The 22,189-nt window shown below is 39.9% G+C and overlaps 2 protein-coding genes across 6 annotated transcripts in view; one reads left to right on the forward strand and one right to left on the reverse strand.

The window, feature by feature from the left end:
• The window catches only part of UGP2 (UDP-glucose pyrophosphorylase 2), a 57,287-nt gene extending 40,162 nt beyond the window's left edge, over positions 1 to 17,125 (forward strand). For 2 of the 3 annotated variants that reach the window (XM_027555626.1, XM_027555624.1), the window contains exons 4-10: positions 7,725 to 7,910; positions 9,284 to 9,417; positions 10,132 to 10,429; positions 11,535 to 11,732; positions 12,250 to 12,492; positions 15,472 to 15,576; positions 16,666 to 17,123. In XM_027555626.1, coding sequence (XP_027411427.1) covers positions 7,725 to 7,910; positions 9,284 to 9,417; positions 10,132 to 10,429; positions 11,535 to 11,732; positions 12,250 to 12,492; positions 15,472 to 15,576; positions 16,666 to 16,773 — 1,272 coding nt within the window. In that variant the 3' untranslated portion in view covers positions 16,774 to 17,123. Of the gene's footprint in view, positions 1 to 7,724; positions 7,911 to 9,283; positions 9,418 to 10,131; positions 10,430 to 11,534; positions 11,733 to 12,249; positions 12,493 to 15,471; positions 15,577 to 16,665 lie in introns of all 3 variants that reach the window. The other variant, XM_027555625.1, reaches the window with a different exon arrangement.
• Positions 17,126 to 17,726: 601 nt separating this feature from the next.
• VPS54 (VPS54, GARP complex subunit) overlaps positions 17,727 to 22,189 on the reverse strand; it is a 102,611-nt gene continuing 98,148 nt past the window's right edge. For 2 of the 3 annotated variants that reach the window (XM_027555622.1, XM_027555621.1), the window contains exon 23: positions 17,727 to 19,125. In XM_027555622.1, coding sequence (XP_027411423.1) covers positions 19,020 to 19,125 — 106 coding nt within the window. In that variant the 3' untranslated portion in view covers positions 17,727 to 19,019. The remainder of the gene's footprint in view (positions 19,126 to 22,189) is intronic. The other variant, XM_027555620.1, reaches the window with a different exon arrangement.

Genomic DNA, 22,189 nt, shown 5'->3' on the forward strand with positions numbered 1-22,189 from the left:
TTTAGATTTAGGTTTTCTTTATGAAAATTGTATGTGATATATTCTAATTCGGTACTTTTTAAAAATTAAAATAATGGTTGTTTGTAATCAGCTTTCTAATTAATGATGACACCACCGTTGTTTGACACTTAGTATTTAGTAGAATAAGAAATAAGTTCCAGAGAATAGATTTCATTTAGTAACAGCTCTCTTTGCTCCATTCATTTATTCACTTATCTACTCAACAAATGAGTGCTGCTAATGACCATGACACATAATTAAAGGTGACGGATATGGTAAAGGGAAGATCATATGGCTGGTACTGCCTTCCTGGAGTTTACAGTCATGTAACAGATACGGAGCACCAGACAGACAAATGGGGAGACAGTGTAATAGTTACTGATAGCAGCTGGTAGTACCTGAAGCAGGAAATGAGGGCTTTGTCAGATTCACTCCTGGTCGTATGAGGGTAACAAAAAGTGATTTTGTCCTGTGGTTCTCTGACGCCTTGACAGAGTGTGTATGTATAGCTGCACATGTACGTGCACACAGAAGACTGACTTCTTAAAAAATTCTTCTAATTGTGGTAAAACACTCATAACAAAGTCTACCATCTTGACCATTTTTAAGTGTGCACTTCAGGAGGGTTAAATATATTCCCCTTTTTGTGCAGCCTCCAGAACTTTTTCAGCTTGCAAAACCAAAACTCTGTACCCATTAAACACCACTTCCCCTTCCCCCTTCCCCCGAGCCTGTGGCAACCACCATTCTGCTTTCTGTCTCTATGAATTTGACCCTCATGTGAGTGGATAAACGTCTTTTTAATCTTAGGTTTTCTTTCTGTTGTTTTGAAAGTTGCCAGAGTTCCGCTACCAACTACAAATCCTTGGTTTTGCTTTCCTGGATGAATATGAGGAGATGAAAAAACCCCGGGGGATTGTTCTGTGGCCCTGCTATTGCTAGTGGCGCCACAGGCCAACATTGCCTGTGGCAGCTTCAGGTCTCTGGCCATCCTGAGAAGTCCTTAGCACGGAGCCTTAGGAGGAGCAAGGTTTGAACAGGCAGCTGCTGCTGCTAAGTTGCTTCAGTCATGTCCGACTCTGTGCAACCCCATAGACGGCAGCCCAGCAGGCTCCCCCGTCCCTGGAATTCTTCAGGCAAGAACACTGGAGCGGGTTGCCATTTCCTTCTCCAATGCGTGAAAGTGAAAAGTAAAAGTGAAGTCGCTCAGTCGTGTCTGACTCTTAGCGACCCCATGGACTGCAGCCCACCAGGCTCCTCCTCCCATGGGATTTTCCAGGCAAGAGTACTGGAGTGGGCTGCCATTGTCTTCTCCTTGAACAGGCAGAGATGTTATCAAAACTTGGGTTTTTATCACCACGGAAGACTGTCTTAAACCAGGGTTTGGCAGACATTTTCTGTAAAGGACCAGATGGTAAATATTTTAGGCTCTGCATCCCTGTCACAACTGTTCACCTCAGCCACCGTACCATGAAATCGGCCATGGATGCTGTGTAAACTTACAGGAGCAGCTGCCTTCCAGTAACTCTCTGTGAAAACAGGCCGTAGGTCCAGCTGTCCCACAGGCTATAGTTTGTTGGCCCTTGTCTTGAAACTATCCTCAGGCTACACATAACTGGAGAGTGATGAGGTAGAACCCGTACCTAGGAGATTGCTAAGCTGGTTGGTGACTTGGAGCAGAAAGAGAGATTCAATACCATATTTATGAAATTTGTGCCATTGATTATAAGGTGTACCTTTTATGTACCGATGAGAAAGGGAAAAGTGCAAACAATTGATAAGATTGCACTGGCTGTATGATTCATCCTGGTTTTAGAAATGTTAAAACGTGAGGTGGCGGGGGGAGAATGTGTCTGAGTCGGTGATGTAGTGCTAGCACAGCCAGCACTTGGATCCTTCTGTAGGCCGTACACTTTGCTTCGCACTTCACATGCATAGTCTTGCCCCTCTGCCATCCTCAGCACATCTCCTTACGGTCCCCGGTGGCTGCCTGAATGAACTCTAGTCACCGTGTCTTCCACACAGCAGGAAGGAGGAAGAAGGGCATGTTGTCCCCTGCCCTTTCATAGAGACTTCCTGGGAATCTTTCAGCTCACTTCCAGTTAATCTCAGTGACCAGGACTTTGGCACAAATAGCTCCAAGCAAAGCTGGACATGTGGTCTTTTATTTGGGGTGGTGGTGTGCCCAGCTGAAAATCAGGGTTCTAAAATGGGAGGGGGAAAATGACATTGGGGTAGGCAGCTAATAATCTCTGCTGTGCTGTGTCATTGCTTTGTTTTGTGAATGATGTAATCAGGAGAGAAACATCTTCAAATTCTCTTTTCCAAAAGATCACCACCTGCAAGGTGGAGGTTAAGGTGACCTCCATCTTACGGTGACCTCCACCTCCACCTCCCTAAGGTGGAGGGAGTTAAGGTGACTGGAAGCCACTGCATTGATGAGGGGTAGGTGGGATGGCAGCCATGGCGACAGAGTTTCCTGAGGCTGATGGGCCTCAGTCATTGGTCAGGTGTGAGCAGGCTCTTGGCTTGGCAGTTGAGTATGTCCTGGTGCCACAGAGACAGGGACGGATTTCCAGAAAGAGGAAGTCTATTTAGAAGGAATTTGAAAAGGAACAGGCAGAAAGAGAGGGAAAATAGAATGTGGCCTTTCAGAAATCAAGAAGAGAGCATTTCAAGGTTTAGGGAGTGGTCAGTTGTCTCAGATGCAGCTGAGAGCTCAAGTTTAAGAGAAACATTGTTATTATTGACCAGATTTAGCAAGGAGGAGGATGTTAATGACCTTGATAAGAGCAGTTCACTGAACTATGGAGAAAACAAGATTGTAGCAGCTGATTGAGTGAAAAAGAGGTGAGGTGAGGAAATAGAGGTAAGTGCAGCAGCTTTTGAAGCTTTGCCTTTAAGAAGATGGAGAAAAAAGGACAGAAAGGGGTGAGTGTATGCTTTGCTATTTTCTTTGTTTTTTAGATGTGAAGTATTTGAGTATGTTCATGTCTATGGAAAGGAATAGATAGGGAAAGGTTGACTCTGAGGCTGGGGGATCGATGCAGCGGGACTCTTAGGTGAGCACTAGCAGAGGATTACTTTGGGGCGGGGGACAGCCGTTCTGTGACCACAAGGAAGGGGCAGCACCAGAGGTGGTGGTGCGGGAAGGTCCTGAGGATCTGTTCTGGAGGCAGAAGGTCCAGGGCACTGTAGTAGGGGATGGTTTTCTTCGCCCTGTGATAGGAGCTGAGCTTATCTTGGTGGCTGACAAGGTGTTGGCAAGTTTGCTGGTGGATCATGTGATAATGTATGTGATTTGCCAGCTTTTCCTGAACAAGAAAACAAACCTCTGGTCTAGGTAATTGGTTGGAGCGCTCACATGACCCAGATTTTGGTTGTTACCTTTAGAAATGTGAAATGAAGAGACAGAGTGAGAAAGCACCCAGCACAGGCCTCGGCACACAGAGGCTGCGTGGTGAGGGTTTGCCGAACACGTGGATGTTCTTGGAACACTGCCTGCGCATATGGAATGTCATTTCAAACTTGTTTTACTGTTTACACAGCTCATTTTCTTTTCGGAAAATTTGCTTTTGTTGGAAAAAAACAACTTTCTCAATAATCATACCCTTCTGACCCATAACAGGGCAGGTACTGTTAGCTTGTTTTGGGTATTTGGCACTGTCTCCAGGAATAGCAGGAATATGCTACCAAGAACTGGGTTATACTATTGCTAATGGGAACAGTGTGTCTCCATGACTGTGTAATGAATTCAGCTTTTCTTCTAACTGGAAACTAAGTTGTGAACAGACTTGGCAAGGTACAGGTCATAGTAGACAGTTTTTAAAAAATCTTTTAAAAAATATTTCAGTTTCTGCAAAAAACTAGATTACATCCTAGAGGGAAGAATGCTGTTTAAATTATGATTTTTCATAATTTCACAGCTACTTTCTTTGTTCATTCCGCAGAGGAGGTTGAGTATTTGACACATTGTTTTCTCCCAGTGAGAGGAGAACGTGAGTGGTTGTGTCTCCCCTGCACATTTTGCAGGGAGCCTCCTGAGGTTTGCCCCGCGTTACCAGTAGAGGTTGCCCTGCTGTATATTTACAGTGCCACAGAGGGCTTCGTAGAACACTGAATTCTATTCATGTCTTGGAGAAAGAGAAACACGATGATCAGGCTTGAAAGCAGAGATAGCACTGCACGTGCTAAGTCATTTCAGTCCTGTCTGACTGTGACCCTTTGCACTGTAGCCCACCAGGCTCCTCTGCTCATGGGATTCTCCAGGCAAGAATACTGCAGTGGGTTGCCATGCCCTCCTCCAGAGGATCTTCCCCACCCAAGGATTGAACCCATGTCTCTTACTTCTGCATTGGCAGGCGGGTTATTTACTGCTAACACCATCTGGGGACTACTGGTGACTGACTAAAGTGACTCAGTCAGAGTAACATCTAGGCTGTATCCAGCAGTGCATGGTACTCCCTGTCGTCGCCCAACCCTGTTCATCTTTGCCTGAGTGGATGTCTTTGTGCATTCTCCTGGGGGAGCTCAGGGACGGAAAGTGGAGAACAGATGTAATAATGTCCCTGTGACTAGGTGTGTCCAGCATAACTTCAGCTGTTGCCAAGAAATCTTCCAACACAGGTCCTCTTGGCTGTGGAAATAAACCAAGCTCTGTGGGATTGCTTGGTGAGGTCCCTGGTGGCGGGTGTGGACAGCATCACCAACAGAGGGAACTTGTATTGGTATATGGGGTGATATATGTGATGAAAGCTGAGCTTGCCACCTCATTTAAACTGCAGTAAGCTGTAGACCAAAACTGTCTTGGCTTCCTTCCATGCATGCCTGCTGCCTTTCTGTGTGTTTAGTCTGTCTGTGTGTGGAGTCGGGTGGATTTAAGCTGAAATGTAAGTGAAAGTGGAGGTCTCTAATAGCAGTGCTGCCTCAATGACTGGACATCTTCCCGCTGCCTGTACGTCGTTACTTCACATCTTGTGACTTCTTCCCTTCCTCTCCATAGTCCTTTTCTTGTTAACAGTCACATCTTCAGCAGGGCCTGTGTTTAATTAGCTGCTATATTATAGCAAGACAAGTAGGTATTACTGAAAGCACCACCTAAATAACCATGGTTCCTTGACATTTGTAGGGGTTGGATGACTCCCTGCCCACTTAACTTGGGGTACAAGGTTCTAAATAAGGCACTTCACAGAGAATTCTGGGCTCCCACCTAAATGATAAACAAGTTTCTACTTGGGAGTTGCCTGCACCTGGGCCCAAAAGTCTGCATTAGCTCAGTTTGGGAATCTAATACTGTTCTTGGGTCAGCTTATTTTATTTCACCCCAAATATTTGAACGCTAATTTAGAAGTACATTTTAAATTTAAACTGAAGTTCTCAAGATACCAATCTTGGGAAGATTTGAATCAAGACCAAAAGTGTATTTAATATACCTTTTGACTGAAGGCAGATGGCCTAGTGTTAAAGTCAATGTGAGGCTGGGACCTTTGATCACCATTATATAGAGAATAAAGGAGGATATATGATCACCATTATATATAGAATAAATTTGGGGGATACAAGAAAAAATTTGTTTAGCCTCCATAGACTCAGTCATAAGGAACTGTCTTCTTAAAGCATTCTAGTAAAATGCATGTTTTGAAGTTTGATTAATGTGAAGAAAACATTTTTTTCTCTAAATACTTTATATTCTTTATCATATGTGGATCAAAGATGTTCTGTCATGAATATATGTGATATTGGGGTTTTTTCCTCTCCTGGTGAAACTTTAAGGCTCCAAGGTTGACATTTGGTTTTTAATTCATCTACACAGATATGAGTGTCATTGAAGTTAAAAAAGGTTATATTGAACAAAAAAAGGATTTTGGCAGAGTTTTATTAAAACAAACTGAAACATAATTCTGATTGTTTGCTTGATATTTTTTAACAGGCCATCTAGAACTGCACATGCTGCTAGCCATGTATGTTGATTTACATTACTATTAAATAAAATTTCAATTCCTCAGCTACATTTAGCACTGTCTGGAGGGTGACAAAAATGGTGAAAAATGCTATCCTGTTGCTCTTTTGACTGCATACCTAAATATGAAGAAATTTCTTTTTACATTGTTTACATTTTTATAAAGTTTCTGCCTTGAAATGACAGGCTGCCCATTCCTAAGAGCTAATGGAAAATTCATAACTCAGGTGTTGAGTAGTGTCTGAAACCCTAAGCCCTGCCATTCTGTACTGTTATCAACTGTATTTGAAAGAGCAACGTTTTCTCAGACTTATACTCTTAGAACCGTGGTTACACTTGTAGTATTATTTTTCATTCTTTTAATCTTTTAATTCAAAGCTGAGTGTATTCTGTTTCTTAAATTCAAATGAAGAGAATCCATTTTCTGATTCACTAAACTAAGACTTCAGAACATGTATTCTACTCAATTTCAATACCTGCAAATGGAGTAAAAAAGTTACATAAGCCTCGATTTGCCATAGACTCTCTCAGCCTGTATTCCAATTCTTTGTATCAGTCTCCCCTTCTCTCAGATCTGCTGCATACACACACATCAGCTTTATTAAATGAAAGCATTTGTCTGGAAAAATCTGCATTAATTTGGAATCTCCTGAAACATAAATAAGTCACTTTAAAAAAAGAATGCTAATTAAACCTTGAGGACATTGTGCTAAGTGAAACAAGTCAGTCACAAAAGACAAGTCCATCGTGATTCCATGTCTGAGCCATCTGGAGTAGCCGGACTCATGGAGATAGAAAGTAGAAGGTTTATTTCTCATTGTTTCTAATTGTTTCTCATTGTTTTCTAATGAGTGTAGGTCCAGTTTTGCAGGATGAAAGAGTTCTGGTTTTATTTCTTCAGTCCCCTTAAGTATTATCTATCCTCCACCATGGTGTAACTAAAGAGTACATTTGATGACCTATTTCATAAAAGAAAAGTAACAACAAATGTTCTGTAAATGGACAGAAAATATACTGTGATCTTTTTAAAAGCTCCATTCTTGTTGTAAGATGTTTAGACTTGTTTGTGCCTCTCCTTCTAACAGAAGAATTTGAGCTTCCACTGTCATTGTTCCTTTCCTGTGAGGAAGAAATGGAAGATTAAGCCTCTGTGCTCATTTCAAACTTGTTTTACTGTTTATACAGCTCATTTTCTTTCAGGCAAAGTTGCTTTTGTTGAGGGAAAAAAAAAACCTTTCAGTTTGCAAAAAATCACACCCTTGTGACCCGTAACAGGGCAGGCATTGTTAGCTTGCTCTGAGTGTTTGGCACTGTCTCCAGGAATTGCACGGAGTATGTTACCCAGAACTGTGTGATCATATACGTACTTCTCCAGAACCTAAGCAGACTCATAGTGCACCAGAAACATGTACAGATGTGAATGAGTTTGTGCATCCTGTTTGCTATGTTGATGCACATTGAGAATTCAGTAGGCAGTCCAATTTTGAAGGTAGTCCAAGAGAAGGATGTTCTCACCAGCCAGCCAAAATATTTGTAGACTGTAACTTTTTCCCCTCTTGTGCTCCATTGTACTGTAAATGAACCACTGAACTACTTCTGTGTGCAAGGGAAGTTGCTGATAAGAATTTTGAACCAGAAGGGCCCTGGACATTAAAGAAAATGTAGCTGAAACTCTACAGAAAAAGCAAACCTCTTCAAGGAAGCATGGAAATAACCTTGGTGTTGATTTGGTTTAACCTCTTAACAACTTTAAAAAATTTTTCAGATTCAGCCCTATGAGAAGATAAAGGCCAGGGGCTTACCTGATAATGTATCTTCTGTGCTGAACAAGCTGGTGGTGGTGAAACTCAATGGTGGTTTGGGAACCAGCATGGGCTGCAAAGGCCCAAAGAGTCTGATTGGCGTGAGGAACGAGAATACCTTTCTGGATCTGACCGTTCAGCAAATCGAAGTAAGTAGGAACGTTGAGCCTTTCTTATGAACTACCAAAATGATTTTCAGTTTTCAGGTTACTGTAAATGTTACCTTAGAAAATAACAGATGCGGATTTGAGCTAGTCAAGGAGCATGCTATCTTTAGTCTTTTATTAACGTGTAGAAAAAGGTTTGGTGTTCCTAAAAGCAAATCCTTAAGGTGATGTGAAAGCTTTTGATCTTTAAATGGCATTTGTGGTGCTGGAATCTCTGAGTCTCTTCAGATTCTCATTTGATCTCCCTGCCTCTCTCCCCTCCTTCTCTAGGGGCAGCCTTCATCAGAGCTGGGATGATCTGACTTTATTAGCCCCCTTTTGGAGGCTGGGGAGAATTTCATGTATCTGGCTGTGGATGCTAATAAGAACTGTCACTGACTTCTCTTTTACATAGATCATAAAGTCCTTAATCATAGACCATAAGCTCTTAAAGGGCAGTGGCCCCTGTCTTTTTCATCTCTATATCCCTAGTTTATCATATGGTGCCAGCAACCATTATAATAGCAGCAGCAGCAGCTAAGGAGAAGGCAGTGGCAACCCACTCCAGTGTTCTTGCCTGGAGAATCCCAGGGACGCAGGAGCCTGGTGGGCTGCTGTCTATGGGGCCGCAGAGTCAGACACGACTGAAGCGACTTAGCAGCAGCAGCAGCAGCTAACATTTATCCAGCACTTACTAAGTATCATTCTGAGCTCTTTACATGAATTGACTCATTTGTTCCTCTCAACAACTCTGTAAGATAAACACTGTTATCATCACCATTTTACAGATGAGGAAACCAAGACACAGAGAGGTTGATTTATGCCCAGGCCTCCCTAGCTAGTTAGTAAGTGCAGAATCAAACAGGGAACACAGGGCAGTCTGACTTCTAAGACTGTATTTTCTTCTCACTTTGTGTTGCCTCTTAGCTCTTCCTAGAGATAGAAAAGATATCAGTTAGGGTATTATTCACAGTCCTTAACATGAGGTACTTTCATCCCCACAGTACTTTGGACACAGAGTACTTAGTCTGTATTTGCCCATCCAATGAGGCCGTAGGGCACTGTGGCTTGGCACATGGCCCCAGCCTTGGACTGTGGGGGTTGGGAGGGGTGTGCTGGCTCTGGCACTGACCTGCCACTTCTCTGGGCCTAAGTTTAGCCATCCATAAAATGCAGGCAGAGTTTCTGTCTCATAGGATTGTGATTTAATGAGCAAGTACATGGTAAAGATGCTAGTTATAGTTTATTTCAAATCTATATATTTTGCTATTATAGATGATGTGAACATTTTGTGATCAACCATTGAGAGTTAATTTTACACTTTGAAACAAAAGAATAGTAAGTCTGAGTGACCTGATTGTCGTTTTCCTCCCTAGCACTTGAACAAAACCTACGATACTGATGTTCCTCTTGTTCTAATGAACTCTTTTAACACGGATGAAGATACCAAAAAAATACTACAGAAGTATAATCACTGTCGTGTGAAAATCTACACGTTTAATCAAAGCAGGTACAAGGAGTAAAAAAATTAACCCTGGGGGATGTTACTTCTGGGAAAGAAGGACTTCTTTGTTTTAACACAGCAGCCTCAAGATGTGCATGTGCTAAACTGTGTACAGGTGTTTAATGCTTTGAAGGCTAAACGTTAGTTAATGGTATGTGGCACTTATAATCACTTTGTGGGTGTGTAACTTGAACTTCTTGAAAGAGAATCTGCCTGAGATTTTGGTTCTCAAAAGTGGTAAGAAGCAGACATCCCTGAGTACCAACCTGCTGTTGATTTTCTGGGAAAGGAAGAGAACCACCCCTGAATATATCTGTTGGTAAGAATGGACAGCATTTCCCAAATGGAGAACATTTCCTTTTTTTTTTCAAGGAAAAGAGTGACCCCACCACCAAATAAGTTTGAGAAAATTTACTTAATATGTCTTTCCTTTTGAGGAGTCATAAAACATATGAATATCTTAAAAATATGGGGTGTCTTCCCATCTGAATAACCATGAAATAGTTTTTTTTTTTGCAGCAGATATCACTATATAGGAAGCTGGTTTTTTGGTCAACACAAATAATGAGAGATTTTCTTAAATAGATTCACTTGTGATTAAATTACTATGATGGATTGAAAAGGAGGGAAATTTTATTTAACTTTACATGCATTGTTTTACTCAAAGATCTGGAATACTCTACAGAGTTTATACTGAAAAAGAAATTTTGTTTTCTTAAGGTACCCAAGGATTAATAAAGAATCGTTACTGCCTGTAGCAAAGAATGTATCATACTCAGGGGAAAATACAGAAGCGTGGTATCCTCCGGGTCATGGAGATATTTATGCCAGTTTCTACAACTCTGGTTTGCTCGACACCTTTATAGGAGAAGGCAAAGAGTATATTTTTGTGTCCAACATAGATAATCTGGGTGCCACAGTGGATCTTTATATTCTTAATCATCTCATGAACCCACCCAATGGAAAACCTTGTGAATTTGTCATGGAAGTCACAAATAAAACCCGTGCGGATGTAAAGGTAAATACTGAGAGAAAGCAGTTTGGGGATTTACATCTTCACATTTCATAGTTGTAATTCTTTATTGAAAAGTTTCTAAGCTTAGAAACTTGATAACATCACTGTAAGCTAGAGTGGGATAGTGTTCTAGAGTACCCTAAGTTCTATCTGATATAAGTGTGTGATATACATCCAGATTTAATAGTAGTAAAATCACTTTTCTTTTTCAAACAATCTACATGGGCAATTTTAACTAAAAAACAATTGCACACATATTTATAGGATTATCTGAAACATATGTGCAAACACTGTGTTTGTTCCAACCATTAATATTCTTCTAGCTGGATGCTTAAGTGTTTTTAATTGTTCTTTTAATTAAAATTTACTTCTATGTCTACAGTATGTATTTCTCTCTGTGTGTATTTTATCACTGTAATACTTTTGTTACAAACCAAAAAGAGCAGTTTTATACAAAGCAAAAGTTAGTTTTTTTCATTTTGCATGTTTAGTGATGATATTTGGCCTTGATCGAATAGTACACAAGGTTTTCCACTTAGCCTCAGGGAGTAAGAAAAGTGGGCAGTGTGTGATACCATGGCTGGTCCTTGGGCTGGGTTCTATTTCTCTTGCAAATGTCCCCCTCACACATGAGTGAACATTCCCCTTTTCCTGCACCTCACAGCCTCTAGGCTGAGGCCACTCTGAAGTCTCTTCTCTTCCACTTGTGCCTCTGTCTTGACTTTACTCCCCTTATCCCAGAGGTAGTCAGAGCTGGGTCTGAGGTGGCAGGATTGGTCATTTGGTGATGGGCGGTGGTTTGAGAATAAGAGGAATGTCTGTTTCTGGAGCAAATGTTTGGAAAGTGAGGAGAACGCTGAGGTACCCCCAGGACTTTTATAATGGACAAGAGGGATTATAAGACAACTGACACCCTGAATTATTTTCTTTGGTTCTACTTTCATACATGTGTTACGTTGTATCCCAGATCGAATCACTGCCATTGCCTTTTGTTTCTGGGGGGTTTTGTCATCAGTGACTTTTCTGTATCATTCATAGACTGTAAACAGTGTGGCATGGTTATAATTGGGAGCAATGTGGAAGCACTCACTCTTCTCTGCCTCTCTAGGGTGGGACACTCACTCAGTATGAAGGCAAACTGAGACTGGTGGAAATTGCTCAAGTGCCAAAAGCGCATGTTGATGAGTTCAAATCTGTATCAAAATTCAAAATATTTAACACAAACAACCTATGGATCTCTCTTGCTGCAGTTAAAAGACTGCAGGAGCAGAATGCTATTGACATGGAAATCATTGTAAATCCAAAGGTAAGCCAAAGGGCCCCCTGGTTCCAGTCACAGCACACCACACACAGACTCACTGTCCACTGCCTCTGGCCCATCTAGTCCATGGGCCACTCCTTTTGGCCTAGTTAGTTTCTTCCGTTCCTGGCCCTCTCTTTCAGAGTCGACACCCATCCCTTAGTTTGCCAAGCAGTCCACGGTGTCCTTACTCAACCCTGAGCTGTGGTAGCGGCCAGAGCACTGGGCCCAAAGTAGAGGATCTGCCTCAGTCTTGATGCTCTGGTACTTAGAGGCCTCTTGGCCACAGGCATCTGCATGGGTTTTCTGAACCTTCAGCTCTTTATTGTAAAATGGAAATGTTACTGAACAAGAGAGTTATGATGCTGAAAAAGATCACACATGTATAAGCATCTATCAGTGCTTCAGAGATATCCGCTCTCAAAATTGGATCTTCAGTAGATCTCTGAAACCACTCCCCAAATAGCCCATATGGAACCAAGTTACTAAAACCTGTTTCTTTCTCCTGTTCCCTTTCTTACAGACTTTGGATGGAGGCCTGAATGTTATTCAGTTAGAAACTGCAGTAGGGGCTGCCATTAAAAGTTTTGAGAACTCTCTAGGTATTAATGTTCCTAGAAGCCGTTTTCTGCCTGTCAAAACCACATCAGATCTCTTGCTTGTGATGTCAAACCTCTACAGCCTTAATGCAGGATCTTTGACAATGAGTGAAAAGCGGGAATTTCCTACAGTGCCCTTGGTTAAATTAGGCAGTTCTTTCACAAAGGTATGTAATTATAAATATGATATACATGTGAATTTGTATTTCTTAATGTGTAATTAGAAAGGATACACACGTGAATTGGGAGTCTAATTACAGTCTTTGCTGCTAATCTATTATATTCCTCCAACTCTGATGTCTTTTAAAGAAAATCAACCATAGAAGATGAAGATGTAACTCACTTTTTAACTGCTTGCTATATAGAGCAGTAAAGAATGTTTCCATTTTAAGATATTAAATCTTATGTCTTGTCTAAGACCATTACTGCTTTCATCAGTGAGAGGATGTTAATTCTGGTTTAACAAAATTTATTGAGCCACTGCCATGTGCAAGGCAGTGTTCTAGGTATTTAGCAGTAAATAAAACAGACTAAAATCTTAGCCTTCCTGGATATTCTAGTGGGGTAAGAAGCAAGTAAGTCAGAGGTATAATATTCCAAGAGGTGGTAAATGCTAAATAAAGGAGTAGGGAACGTGTGGGTGTGGTGGTGGTGACGTTTTACACTTGGTGGCCTGAGAGGTTTATCTGCAGGTATCTGGGGCAAAAAGCATTCTAGGCAAGAGGAACAGCAAGTATAGCAAAACCTGACCCTGATGTGTTAAGTGGAATCCAAAAAAATCTAATCACATAAAATGCTATGAGGCTAATGAAGTGACAGGGTTAGACTTTGTGTAGCCTATACCATCCAAGTCTATTCGAGTCCTGCTTGTGGCTTAGTGTCACCTGGTTCGGATATGTGCCCTGTGCTTACACATTCCTGGGCTGTGGTTCTGGGTCCTGTGGCCGGGTTGGAATTTCCAGGACAGCATCATGCATTTTAGAAGTCTCCCTGTCTTTGGTGCCTCCCTCATCTGCCTGCTCGGGCTGGGAAAATCATGGTGCTACATGGACCTGCCGTCTTCCCAGATCCTGAGATGGAATTACTAACCATTTCCACCTAACCTCATCTTCCCTTCCTTCCCTCCTACTCTTTCTAGCCTCTTCCATACCCTGCAAGAGATAAGAACTTTAGGCTGTCTCAGTTTGAGAACAGGAGTTGAGAGGGCAATGGCTAGTTGCTCTGAGGAAGAACATGTTTTCGAGTTCCTAGAGCACAGTGAGCAAGTGAGCAACGGGGGTGCTCACTTGGGTCACCAAGTGTAAGACTAACAGGCCAAATTGTGTAGAACCTTGTAATTGAGTATTGGGAGTGTGGCTTTTTTCTTCTCGGGGGTGAGAAGCCATTGGAGAATGCAACAGAGCAGTGAAGTGACCAATCTGGTGAGCAGGGGTAGAATCAGGGAGACCAGGGAATAGGCTGTCACTGGAATTCTGGCTTGGAGCAGGGTGGCTGCAGGGGAAATAGTGAAAAACGTTAACATTATGAAATATTTTGTAAGTTGTACCTACAGGATTTACTAGGTAGGAGCGTGAAAGAGAAGAGTACGGATGGCTCTAAGGTTTTTGGCCTGTGTGACTGGAAATGTGGAGTTGTCTTTTACTGAGGGTGTGGAAGGCTTGGATAGAGCAGGTTTAGGGGGAGCATAATGGACAGTTAAATTTTAGAGATAGTGTACTTGGACCTTCAAATGGAGAAACTGAATATATGAGTCTGGAGGTCAGAAGAAAAATCTAGAAACAAGGTAAATTTGAGAGTTGTCAGTTTATAACTGGGTATTTAAAACCATAAGGATCACTGAGGCAGTTAATGGCAGGGTAGGGAGTCAAGAACTGAGCCCTGAGGAATGCCAAGGCTAGAGGATGTGGATATGGTGGAGGAAGCAGTAAAGGTGACTGCAGAGATGCAGATGAAGAACTGGGTAGAAAACCATGACTGTGTGTGGCCTGAAAGCCAAATGAAGAAAATGTTTCACGAGAGAGGAACGGATCATTTGTAGTCAAGTGCTCTGGCCAACTCAAGCAAGATGAGTGAGAACTCACAATTTGCTGTAACAGTATAGAGGTTCTGGAGCCTGACTGGCATGGATTTAAGAGAGAATAGAAGAGAAATTGAAGATACTGAATGAGAAAATTTATTCAAGAGTTTTGCCTTAAAGAAAAACGTAAAAATGAATCTATAGGTAGAAAGGGATATAAGGTTTTAGTTCTGTTTTTAAGTTGGGAGAATTTATAGCATGTTCTATAATGGCAGCCCACTCTAGTACTCTTGCCTGGAAAATCCCATGGATGGAGAAGCCTGTAGGCTACAGCCCGTGGGGTTGCAAAGAGTCGGACACGACTGAACGACTTCATTTTCACACATTGACGGGAATTGATAGAATCAAGAGGGAAGGAACACTGAAGAGGGAGAAAGGAGCATTGCTTCACAGTATCTTTGGGCAGTAACCATAAGAAGGGTTAGTCTTAAGTTGGAATAGAAATAGTCTGACCCCAGAACTAGGAGAGACAGGTAACTCCAGAGCAAATGGGTGGTAGTGGTAAAGGCCAGTGTAAATTTTCCTGTTGCTTCTGTTTCTCAGCAAAATAGGAAACAAGGCCATACAGGACAATTTCTAGTGCCAGTAAATCTAAGGAAGTAAGAGGCAAAGATATTGATCTTGATACTTTGTGTTGTTGTTCTTCCAGAACTGTATTCCATTTCTTCTTAATCTTACCCATGTCATAAAGCCCAGCTCCAGTCTAGCTTGCTTCAAACCATGATGATCTCTTTTCCAACTAACTCCAGGTTATGTGAACCACTTACCTGGCTCTTAGCATGGTGGTTATTTTTTACTTACTACTATTTTAATGTCTCATCTACTCAGCTGTAGTGTAAACACTTGATTGTGGGGACAAAGTTTACCTCCTGGTCTCTCCTACACAGGATATAAACTCTCACTCCTCACATGGTGAGTCCTTAATAAACAGGGTTCTTCCCATAAAAGGCCTGAGCTTGGCCATAAACAGAATGTTTTACAGTTCAAGTAAACTACCTTGTTACTTTAATCCCTGTTTTTCTGTTAACCCATTTTTGAAACAATTTTTATGTTTCCATTTTTCTTTCAGGTTCAGGATTATCTAAGAAGATTTGAAAGTATACCAGATATGCTTGAACTGGATCACCTCACAGTTTCAGGAGATGTGACATTTGGCAAGAATGTTTCATTAAAGGTGTGTTATGATGAAAATTATAGTTCTTATAGTTTTATAAGACAGGTTTCATCCTCTTGTCCTAAATTTACCTTTATTTTAAGGAATACTTCTTACTCTGTACCAGATTGCTTATAAGATATGCATTTTCAAAATGAAATAGCTTACTACAATATTTAGTATTAATACTGTCATCCATAGACATACAACACAGTTAAAATATAATCATAATTGTTCTGTATAGGAATTTTGTGGAACATAGCATTCAGATGGAAAGCAAACACTTAAATAATTGAATTGGTACTATTTTATTGAAATATGACAGTCTTTAAAATCGAATCACTGATAAATTAGCATTCACTAAAGATGACTATTTGAAAGTAGAAAAAATAACAACTCCATTTATACTGATTATAATCTATTCCTGTTAAAGTAAAATGTCATCAGTATGAAGATGTTCGTTCACATAACTACAGTGCTTGGGTACTTTGAGTATCATTCCAGCCTAGTATAAGAAATAGGAAGGACTATGGGTATGAATATTCAAGTTCAGAACCAAAGATACAACAGTTTTTTCCTAATCAAGTATTCTTTTAAAATTCCATACCTAGATTTCATGTGTTCTTATTAAAGTGACTTAAAGATCTTGAAAAAACAAAAAGATATATATATTTATATATAATTATTGCTGATACTGCCTTATCTAAACAGTTTCACTTAAGAAATGAAATATGAATTATTAAACTGTTCTTTAAAAAAAAAAACAAACCTGTATGTGGTAAAAACCAAGCACCGTGTAGTTTCTGAAGGTAGTAATGCTGGTGGCCTTGCAAGTAGTTCTTTGAAAGGGCCAGTCGTGCTGTGGCACTGGTCCACTTCCCACTCCTAGATTCCTTGCCTCCTTATCAGAGATGGTACCAGAACTACTGCCAGGTTGTGACAGGACACATTACAGTTTTCCTTAACAGGTCATTTGTTTTTCATATTTCATACCGTTTATAAATACGCTTACTCCATTGTAAGTGAAGTTCTACATAAACTTGATAACTGTATGAAAATCAACTGCATTTCAGCTTGCCGTTCCAATTACTCGTTTTTTCTGTCACTTAGGGAACGGTTATCATCATCGCAAATCACGGTGACCGAATTGACATCCCACCTGGAGCAGTATTAGAGAACAAGATTGTATCTGGGAACCTGCGTATCTTGGACCACTGAAATGAAAAATACTGTACACACTTTATACTCATTATGGGCTAAACAGTTTCTTACAATGAAAAGTTCCTCTAAGATTATAAAATAGGCAGGTACTGTTCTCTGTTACTGTACCCGGCAGTGTTAATTTTTAAAGTAGAGTTTTCTGCAGTATGCTTTTAGTCTAAGAAAAGCACAGATGGAAGCAATACTTTTCTTTTTGGAAGAAGATCCTGAAAGTTAATTCATCTGAAAGTGCAATATTGTTTAATCTTAAAACTGGGGCAGCTCTGCTGGAAAATCTTTTAACAGAGGCCTCAGTGATGGTCATTTTGAACTGCTTGTGATTTCAAAAATAAAGCTGTGAAGCAATACATGTGTACACTCATACTTTTCAATGCTAACTTTATGAAATGCTGAAGAAAAATTTTGGTTTACTCTTTTCGAACAGTTGAAAGATTTACTCTATCAATTGCAAGATTTGCTCCTGGAATATTTAAGTACTCAATGGCCTAACAAATCCAGTTTTTACATTTCTGAGAATTAACCACATCATTATTTCCATAGGAATTAAACTTGAAGGTATATCTTTCATCTAGTTCTGAAACTGGGATGCCTGCCATGCTTTCCACAGACTCTCCATTTACTGAAACAAAGTGGTATTTCTTTCCCAGCTGAAGGGGGTGGGGTGGGCAGAGGTAGTACATTTCTTTCACATCCTTGTTCTCTAGTATAGCAGGGTGAGGGTATAACTTTTAAAAGTTCCCTTTCCTTGAAGCTTCATTTCTTGAAGCTGCTTTGTTGTCACTGAAAATGTTCTTGAATAACCTTCCAAATCCAGCTCTGCTGGTAGTTTGAATTTTAGCTTTTCTCTAAGAATCAATTACATTTTTCAGTTCTTCCATGCTTGTTTTTGAGTAAGCTGCTTATTTTCTTTAAAATTTACTGTATACTATTAAAAAAAGTTGTCTTTTAAAGTCTGATAATTTTTTATAGCTTTATTTTAGACAGACAGTTTAAGAACCAATGACATACCTCTGTAATAAGGATAAAGGAAAGAAAACAGGCTTTCCTTTTAGGAAACCAAAGAGCACAAAGTAAGACTATTTCATTGTACATAATCACCACAAGGTTAGGCACTCTGACAGGGTTAGGCAAGATTCCTGGTGTGAAGTGAGGCACAGGCACTTTCATTTAATTCTAATTTTGAAGGTAGGTATTATAAAAGTCTTTAATTTAAATAATTTACTCATCACCTTATATTTCTGGCCCGAACACAGCAGCCTATATTTTAAAAGTTCTATCTATCCCTGGTCTTTGTTCATATACACACGGAAAGTAACTTACAAACAAGAACCCAAGGCAGGGGGCATACTTCAACGTTATCTAAATGTTAAAACGAGAACTCAAAATTAGGCAGAAGAGATGAAAATGTATTCTTGCCCCTAAAAATAAAAAGGAAATAAACACCCCAACCCTTCATAGATACTTTTATAAAAATACAGCTGTTAAACTGCAGGCTTTCATATACCACATCTGATAAGTATTTAAATTAATAGTTGCATAAATAAACACCAAAATCTTACTCTTTAATTATTACTTGTGATCAGCCTTTCAAGTATTTAGACTATTCTGGAAGGCTTAATGCAGTTGACATACAGCGGTGATAAAAAGATTAAATTTGCAACACACAAAGCCTGAAACATTGGTCACTAAAACAAAAACTGAATTCCTAAATCCAAGCAATCAAAAGATGTTTATTTTTTATAGAAAGATCTGTAAAAAAATAATTTTTCAAACAGCTTTACTTTCATAGAGAAAACTTTCTACAGAGGTTGAGTAAGATTTTAATATTTTAAATTGTACCATCATTAAATAAAGTGGGACACCATATGAATTTCATTGCACTGGAAGAAATGCAAAGCATCTTTTAATATAAAGTATACAGAGCATTCTAGTCAACTACAGCTGTGTTACAGCTATGTGTTCTTTTGGATTTGGTCCAAAGAAACCTGAGTCTGTTTCCAGAGAGAATGAAAAATGTTATAGACACCTGATCAGTTACTCCTCACTGAAGGAAGCACACAAATGGCATTCCTTGTAGATCCCATTGAATCCCAGTTTCCCAACACTGACACACTCCTTTTCCCCTTCCCCAATCCCGGTTCACTGTGGGCTCCAGATTCAGTTCTTGAGTCACAGGCGTCCATATTTCCATCATAAACACACATCCCCTGGTCAGATGAACTACCCAGTTTTCTAGTATGTCATCACCTTTTCTGTTCCCAGATCTCGGCCATATTTAGGTCCAAATCTTGAAGGCCTTTTAAGGCTTGAAGATTTCCAGTGTAAAAAGCTACATCTGCTGTGACCAACCTAAACATTGGAGAGAAAATTATTTTTAATCTCATGCTTTCATTTCAAATAAAGTAGCTGTGCTCAGAAAGTAAAAGACCTATCCTAGCTTCTAGACTGACTGTGATTTAAAATTTGGATGCCCTAGGGACCAAATGTCAGTATATTTCTCTTAGCAGGATTCCTACTATCATATAGTTAGATCATTTAATGCTGTCTCTCTCAACAGTTTTGTTGAAACAGCTCTGTCTCTCCAAAAGATTGGAGTCAGTTTCACAAATAAATTTATCTTAAAACAGTATGAAACAGAAAAATAATGGTGTAAACTGTTTTTTTGGATCAGTTCTCACTAGAGTATACGTGTATGTCACTAGTGAACTCAAGAAAAAGACAAGGTTTCCTGAGTGCCATCTTAAAAAGTTAAATGAAGGCTGGTACTCACATGTAAGTACTACTGGATACAAAACTTGATACTGACAATATAACAACACTTGACAAAAAGCCAAGAATTACACTTTTGAGTATTTAGCTGTCACATTAATGCTTATCCTTGAAAAAACACTCCTGGAAAGAAGGCTCAGATACATATAGCTCCACATACAAGAAATAGGGACCAGTCTGATGAGACGTGTATGTTGACAGATGTGGCCCACAGAGAAAACAGATCTTGATTTAGTATTTTATAAAGAAAGGAAATACAGCTTTGATATTTTAAAGAGCGTGTAAGGTCTGGATTGCTGGACTACAAGGGGGCAAGGATACTTTTATGTACTAGAATCTATAGATACCTTTGTACTTATGTACTTAATGTTTCAGCTTTTGTCACATGGCAGAATTTAGTTACAACCATATTTTTATTTGAAACTTCTGGTTCAGAATGCTTTAAAATTCATAAAAAGAGTAAATTATGTTTTCTGTGATAATAGGATCAGTAAATACACTGAAACTAACAGCAGAGGCTCAGAAAAGAACAAAGTCTTTTTAAGGCAAGTTTCCCACATTAAAAATTAAACAAAATTAACATAAATCTCCATTTAAAAAGATCAAGTTATGTTTAACAAACACAACTATTTATAGTCTATAGAAGAAAATACACAGAAAGTATATGCTGTACATCAAAGTTGAGAATTTTTGTTTGCTAAAAGGACCAAAAAGAAAAGCAAATATGTGCAATATGTGTAACCAATGAAGGATTAATTTGAAGGCATATGCAAAAATCTAAAATCAGCAAGAAAAAAATAATACCCAGATAAAAAATGGGCAAAGTATGAAAAGTCACAGATTAAAACACCTGAATGACAAATATGTGAAGACAAACATTAGGAAATGCAAATCAAAACAATACCATTGTATCCATTAGACTGCCGCTGCTAAGCTCCTAAGTCGCTTCAGTCGTGTCCGACCCTGTGTGACCCCATAGACGGCAGCCCACCAGGCTCCCCTGTCCCTAGGATTCTCCAGGCAAGAACACTGGAGTGGGTTGCCATTTCCTTCTCCAATGCATGAAAGTGAAAACTCAAAGTGAAGTCACTCAGTCGTGTCGGACTCCATGGACTGCAGCCCACCCACCAGGCTCCTCCATCCATGGGATTTTCCAGGCAAGAGTACTGGAGTGGGGTGCCACTGCCTTCTCCATCCAAAAGACTGGCAATAATTAAAAAATGTAACAGCAAATGCTGGCAAGATATGGAATACAAGGGAATGTAAACTTGGTACAGCCACTTCAGAGAGCATTCTGGCAAATCCTAGTGGAGTAAAAATACACATCTGATTCACTTCTAGATATGAACCCTAAAGAAAAGATCACATCATTAGACATGTATAAAGGAAGATCTTCACTGTGGCATGATTGTAATGGAAAAAAATAATACCCTAAAATCAATCACTAGGTGAAATGGATACATTAATATGGTTGATTCATGTGGAAGAATACAATAAAGCAATAAAAAATGGATGATTTTTATATATCAGCATAAATAAATAATAGAAAAAGCAAGCAGCATATGTACAAAATATCATGCAAATAAAATTAATAAAGCAGCTCCACATTTTTTCTGAGATAAAGAGGTAAATGAGAAGAACTTAAAGGATATAGACCAGATTTACTAGAAACACTGCCGAAGGGCTGGGAAAAAGAGAAAAGGACTGGAGATAGGGGTCAAGGGGTACTCAAGCCTTGTTTGGAATGCCAGTTTTTAAAAAATGCTGAACTTTGTTTTCAAGTGAAAATTAAAAATGTTAATACTGATCAATTCTAAATAACAGAAGTACAAATATTCTCCATATGTCTCTGTATTTTAAAAATGTCTTAAAATAGAGAAAAAGAAAATCACATTAAAAAGAAAATTTGCAGGGAAGGGGAGAAGGAAGGGAACATTGCTTAATGGGGCTTCCGAGGTGGTGCTATTGGTAAAAAACCCACCTACCAATGCAGGTGACATAAAAGATGCAGGTTCGCTCTCTGGGTAGGAAAGATCCCCTGGAGGAGGGCACCAGGCTCCAGTCCATAAGATCGCAGAGTCGGACACAAGCATGCACACTTATAACGGGCCTGGATTTCCTCTTCGGGTAGTAAAAAGTTTCAGTTCAGTTCAGTTGCTCAGTCGTGTCCGACTCTTTGCGACCCCATGGAGTGCAGCACGCCAGGCCTCCCTGTCCATCACCAACTCCAGAGATAACTCAAACTCATGTCCACTGAGTCAGTGATGCCATCCAACCATCTCATCCTCTCTTGTCCCCTTCTCTCAACTTCAATCTTTCCCAGCATCAGGGTTTTTTCAAGTAAGTCAGCTCTTCACATCAGATGGCCAAAGTATTGGAGTTTCAGCTTCAGCATCAGTCCTTCCAATGAACACCCAGGACTGATCTCCTTTAGGATGGACTGGTTGGATCTCCTTGCAGTCCAAGGGATTCTCAAGAGTCTTCTCCAACACCACAGTTCAAAAGCATCAATTCTTTGGCACTCAGCTTTCTTCACAGTCCAACTCTCACATCCATACATGACTACTGGAAAAACCATAGCCTTGACTAGACGGACCTTTGTTGGCAAAGTAATGTCTCTGCTTTTGAATATGCTATCTAGGTT

Source organism: Bos indicus x Bos taurus, chromosome 11 (assembly GCF_003369695.1).
Source record: "Bos indicus x Bos taurus breed Angus x Brahman F1 hybrid chromosome 11, Bos_hybrid_MaternalHap_v2.0, whole genome shotgun sequence".
Taxonomy (NCBI): Eukaryota; Metazoa; Chordata; class Mammalia; order Artiodactyla; family Bovidae; genus Bos; species Bos indicus x Bos taurus.